Source organism: Gekko japonicus, unplaced genomic scaffold (assembly GCF_001447785.1).
Source record: "Gekko japonicus isolate JY-2015 unplaced genomic scaffold, Gekko_japonicus_V1.1 scaffold1874, whole genome shotgun sequence".
Classification (NCBI taxonomy): domain Eukaryota; kingdom Metazoa; phylum Chordata; class Lepidosauria; order Squamata; family Gekkonidae; genus Gekko; species Gekko japonicus.
In genome coordinates this window covers 181,776-187,775 of record NW_015173727.1, presented here as the reverse complement: position 1 = coordinate 187,775, position 6,000 = coordinate 181,776, and the positions used below count along the sequence as shown (strand labels likewise).

General features: G+C 40.9%; 1 protein-coding gene across 15 annotated transcripts in view; it reads left to right on the top strand.

The window, feature by feature from the left end:
- EPB41 (erythrocyte membrane protein band 4.1) overlaps window positions 1–6,000 on the top strand; it is an 87,060-nt gene that overhangs the window by 19,051 nt on the left and 62,009 nt on the right. For all 15 annotated transcript variants that reach the window (XM_015423408.1, XM_015423406.1, XM_015423407.1 and 12 more), the window contains exons 7-10: window positions 500–587; window positions 2,740–2,892; window positions 4,293–4,390; window positions 4,931–5,103. In XM_015423408.1, the coding sequence (XP_015278894.1) occupies window positions 500–587; window positions 2,740–2,892; window positions 4,293–4,390; window positions 4,931–5,103 (512 nt within the window). The remainder of the gene's footprint in view (window positions 1–499; window positions 588–2,739; window positions 2,893–4,292; window positions 4,391–4,930; window positions 5,104–6,000) is intronic.

The following is a 6,000-nucleotide window of genomic DNA, read 5'->3' as shown; positions in this document are numbered from 1 at the left end:
CAAAGTTTCAAGAAGATTTTTGCCATTGACTTCAATGGCCCCATTGGTTATAATGGACCCGAATTTTTCGGGATTCCCGAATTTTTTTGGGATTTTTTTTTCGGGATTCGGACAAGCGCATAAATTGCTAATTCGGGATCCCAAAAGCCGAAAAAAGCCAAAAAATGTTATTTTCTGCTTTTTTTCGGCTCGGGATCCCGAAATGCACATCCCTAGTAAATACTTCTTTCCTCAGTTTACCTTTGGAAACATGAACTTTGGCTATGTTTTTCTGCCTTTGTTAGTTTGCTGTCTATATGCTTGCAAGCTAACGTGTTCTGGAATGTCATAGCAAATAGATATTGATAGGATAGGGTGTAATTTTTTTCAAAAATGCTTTTTTAAGAAGTAACAATAAAGAGATTAAAAGAAAAATTGGTTTACAAGATTGTCGTGTCTAGTTCTTTTGTTAAATGCATATGCAATAGCTTAGTGTATTCCTTTAATTGTACTATTGCAGATCAATGACTCCAGCTCAGGCTGATTTGGAATTTCTTGAGAATGCCAAAAAGTTATCAATGTATGGAGTCGACCTTCACCAAGCAAAGGTAGGGAAAAAATTGTTTTTGGGGGAAGGGGCATCCATATTACTTAAACTGCAATTTTACTGTTCTGTGATGCCTTAGTTTTAATACTGGCATTTTCCCCTTTGAGCAAAATCCAGCCTTATGAGAAGTAAAACCACAGTTTCATGAGTAAATGGAAGTGTTAGTTTTGTAGGATTGCAAAAGAGGTAGAAGCCAAGGAATTTCTCAGCCAAGGAGGCCACATCTTGGTGATAGTTTTGTGTTGTTTCAGCTCAGGCCCCAATGTATAACAGTGTTATTACATTGTGAGGCATGGTGTTGATCTAGTGTCAAAATATGCAGCTTTGTCCTGTCCAGGGTCCGACAGTTCCTCTGTTGCAGGAGAAAGCCTTTGATCCCACAACTGATTCTGAACCTGGGGCCTCTGGATTTAAGGGCTTAGTTACATCCCATTAGTAAGCTCTGTTTCAAGGAGGCAGTTCTCTTGCAGGCTTTGTGAATTCTGCAGGGCCTATTTATTCCTGTACAAGAAATGTATGTTTGTGGGATCCACTACAGGGCATATTTATACTCCTCCTTTCTTTATAACATTAGTATGCAGGTCGGCTTACAAGAATAAAATTTTATAGTATATAAAAATAAAACAACACAACATGGCCCTGAGGGCCCTAATTCGGTGGAAAGGCAGAATACAAATATTTTAAATAATGAACAAAAATAGAGACATAAAATGGAAAAAAAATCAAAGAAACAGCAACATACATAACTATCAAATATAACACAACATTGTTAGAACTTCTTAATATAGACAATGGAGACTTCCAAGGTGGAGAACCAGCAGTGGATCTCATATCTCAGAAAGGTTTTTATGGGAGGAGGCACTCCTTTAGAAGCATGTTAGAGAATTCTTACAGTCCTGTATATCTTATGCTTTTAATTGGGGATGTTTTATGAGGTGATTATGCCTTGAAGATCTGTTGATGTGGAAAGGATGGGCTTATACAATTTTGAAGATGAATAAAAAGATCTGAATTAGTAAAGTGAAATAGGAGTTTGGAAGGTTTTTCGGATTTTTTTATTGAAACAGCCAATCCCCCTTCCCCCATATTTAGATGTCATGAAAAACTGGAGTTTGATTCAGGGCTTCTCACAAAAGTTATATTCATACAACCACATTTCTTATTTCAGCACACAAGGGAGAGCAGGAAAGGACTGTGTGTGGTCCTAACAACTAGGGGTGCTTGTGCCTATTGTGGACAAGCCCATGTTTGTTCTGATATCTTAAAATGGCTGTAGTGATCTCACTGAGAGTGGAAAACCAGAGAAGTAAAAGTACTGTTGCTGCTAGGTGTCCCTCTCAGGTTACTTGACCTCTTTAAAAGATCATGGTTTGTCACATAAGCCACTTCCTGAGGGGAAAAGTCAGTCCTTGATGCAAAACAAACAAACAACAAATCAAAAATTCTCTGTTAGCATTCCCAGTAAGTGATGTTGCTCATTACCTTTTAGTGAAACTTACTTCATTAGGGCAGTGATTCTCATTGGTTTCCTCAGGCTCCAGAGAGGTCTCATCTGTACATCTCACAGACACTAGCGTAAAGGGAGGAGGTATTTTTATGGCAAGAATACATAGAGAGTAAGTGATTTCTGGCTAGGCTCCATTGTATTTTGGTTTTTTCTTGCAAGTCATCCTGCAGTCCTGGTCCATTCTGGCATCCAGCACTGACTTCTTTCTCTGAAAATATTCCTTAGAACATTGTATCTAGTGGCCTTGCAAAGACATTAGCTATATCAGCTAGTTGAACTTGTGCAAAGGAACAGGTGTTCCTGAGTCAGTGTTCTCTATTGTTGGATTGGGCTTAGTTCAGACAACATACAGTATAAACTTTTAAAACATGTTCACACTACTTGAACAGGACTGTCTTAGAGACATCAAGCAGCCAGCATAAAAAGAAACTGAAGAAAATCCAGGGAGGATTCTCAGCACATGGCAAAGTGGTGTGACTGACTCGGTAGCATGGTAAAAATTACATAACAGGAGGCCAGTTATGAATTCAGAGGACTGAGAAGAGAGCAAAGAGTGTGGAGAGCAAATAATTTGGATTGTAACCTGTTGGAATATGGATCTGTGAACACCCGTAAAATGTGATCCAACCTCTGTTCACTTTTGCAGGACTTAGAAGGAGTGGATATCACTTTGGGAGTCTGTTCCAGTGGCCTTCTTGTCTATAAAGATAAGCTGAGAATCAATCGCTTCCCTTGGCCCAAAGTCCTGAAGATTTCTTACAAACGCAGCAGCTTTTTTATTAAAATTCGACCTGGGGAGGTAGGCTGTGGAGTCCAATGCTATTTCACTCCAGTTTTCTTATGAATGTTCTTTTAACTCTGTAAGACATTGACTAAGCCAGGTGTCCTCAACCTTTTTGAGCCTTTGCACACTTTTGGAATTCTGACACAGGGTGGGAGGCAAAACCACAAAGTGGTTGCCACAAGATCTAGAGCCAAACCCAAAACTGAGGTAATGCATACTCCAATAGTAACTCTTCGGAATTTCAGGCAGAAGCTCTGTTTAACAAGATGCCTTTTAAAATGAACAAACTTAACTATATATGTTCTTGCATACATACAGCTTGTCTTCACTCATACAGGGGAGATCTTTGTGCTGCCAAAGCAACTTTTAAAATATTTACACAGCCAATCCGATCTGCAGTGGCCAATCAGAAGCCCTGCTGGGCAGAAGCCCTACCGAGCTCCACCCACTTTCTAAAAACACTTGACAGGCACCAGAAAAGTTGTTGGTGGGTGCCATAGTGCCCATAAGACAGCATTTTGGGGACCCCTGGCCTAAGTAGATGAGTCTCCCAGTAAGCAGCAATACAATTCGTACCTTATACAGAGAGATCTGTTTACATTCATGCACAACTGTATAACTTATTAGCTTGATCCCTTTACGGTACTTAACACAGGATTACTGTTGAACCTAGTTGCATCTAGTATCTGGTTTGAAATGGTACTACCCAGCTAGCAGCTGGAAGGAACTTCAGGAAGATACTAAAGGAACTCAATTAGTTACCATGTTGGAACTCAGTTTGTGGTATTGGTTCTTGTCTCTAAGTCCTAAATGGGCACCGGCTCTCATACTTAACTTCCTCCTCCTTCGTGAGCCTCTGTCTGTGTTCATCCAGAGAGGCCTTGCTTTATATTCCTTTGCCATCAAAAGTAAACCTGGTGACCATAAGAAGCAGGACCTTTTCTAAAATGGAGCCAGCTTTGTGGAATCTCCATCCAAAGCAGGCTAGGCCCCATCAGGTTTTCAGGAGGGGCTGGTTATAGCTCTGGAGACTTCAGGGGGCATAAACTGAGGTATTTTGTGACTTAGACATTACTTGTGGAATTTGGTGTATTCTACTATTGATAGTCACATTAACAGATCATTGCCCAATTAATTTTTCACCAAAATAGGGAGCTGTTTTGAATTTTTATGTCAGAATACAGAAGTGGTATGAGACTTTGTTTTGACCTTAATGTATTCAGCAAATACATAATATTTTTGAACAGCCAATGGGAAATATTACCATTTTAATGTATGATGTTACCTGCTCAATAAGACTATGATACCTGTTGAGTGTTAATTAGACTTTTTTCCTGTAATCTGTGTGTGTATCATCTCAGCAAGGCAATCCACTATACCTAGGAAAACTTATTCTATACTGTTGTTCTCTGTAGCATGAGCAGTATGAAAGTACAATTGGATTCAAGCTTCCTAGTTATCGTGCAGCCAAGAAACTATGGAAAGTTTGTGTTGAGCATCACACATTTTTCAGGTATGTGTCGTCCCCCCAACCTGATTGAGTTATATGTTCATGTAAAACACAATTACTTTTTACTCCACTGAATTGCTTCATAGGTGGACTTCTAAAACCATCCATATAGGTTCCAAAATACAGCAAATAAATCAAGACCTCTGAAAATTAATGGGGGGGGGCAGATGGGGAGGCACAAGGACTTGACCATAAGTAAGGAGCAAGGTGTATTGCGGGAAAGTGCATAAGGGCATAACACATCTCTCTGCTTACAGTGTACATTGTACCATCCTGGGGGTCCTTGTTGATAGGGTCTGGGTCACTTACTGTCAATAACGTTGGGTGGGCTTTCCCTCTACATTGCTGTTAAGTGCAGCAATTTAATTCTTTCTGACATGCAAATGGTGGAATATCATTGTGCCTGGACTCCAACTAGCATGAAATAGGATCTTATTATGTAGATAGCTATAATCACAGCATAATATTGAATATTATGTTGCTTTATGTTGTTGGTTTGTTGGTTAGTATAGTTTTACTAACTATAACATGTGTGTCATCTAGGCTAACGTCCACTGAAGCAATTCCCAAGAGCAGGTTCTTGGCACTGGGCTCTAAATTCCGCTACAGCGGTCGGACTCAGGCCCAAACAAGGCAGGCTAGTGCTTTGATTGACAGACCTGCACCACAGTTTGAACGGACAGCAAGTAAACGGGCCTCTAGAAGCCTTGATGGGGGTGAGTATCTAAACTTTATATTCAGTGTTCTAGGACCCTCACACATGCAATACTTGTTTGTAAATATACAGCATACATATGCTGCTTAGTGTTTCAGTTGGTTTTAAAAAGGTAAAGGTTCCCTTGCTCGAAAGCCAGTCGAATCCGACTCTAGGGTTGCGGTGCTCATCTCCGTTTCAAAGCCGAAGAGCCAGCGCTGTCCGAAGATGTTTCCGTGGTCATGTGGCTGGCATGACTAAACACCAAGGCGCACGGAACGCTGTTACCTTCCCACTGAAGTGGTACCTATTTATCTACTTGCAAGTTCTTGCTTTCGAACTGCTAGGTTGGCAGGAGCTGGAACTAGAGACGGGAGCTCACTCTGTCATGCGGCACAATCGGGTCTCGAACTGCTGAACTACCAACCTTCCACAGCCTGCAGTTCAGCGTCTTAACCACTTGAGCCACCGCAGCTCCTCAGTTGGTTTTAGCTACTCTTAAAAGTTGTATCTTACTGAATGATTAATTCCATTGTATCTGACAAGAAGGGCTCCACCCCACAAAACTTTATACTATGATATGTATGTTTGTCTTTAAGGTGCCACAGCTCCCTTCCTTTGATATTGCTTCCACAGACTAGCATGGCTGCCCCACTGGATCAAATGATTATTGAAATTATTTTGTTTTATGAAGTCATTGTGTATGGCACTGTAAATTAACCCTGCCTCTTGCCTTCTTAGTGGCCTGGAACACACTGTAATGCTACTTCCAGTCCTGCTGTGTAATGTGGGGAATCACATGGGAGGGGCAGTTTCTAGAGGGTTGATGCTATGCTACTGATGTGGGCACCCACTTCTAAAGTCCAGGGCTTCGTATGTTACCTGGTAGCATTGAACAGAGTGGTTCTGGAGGCCCCTG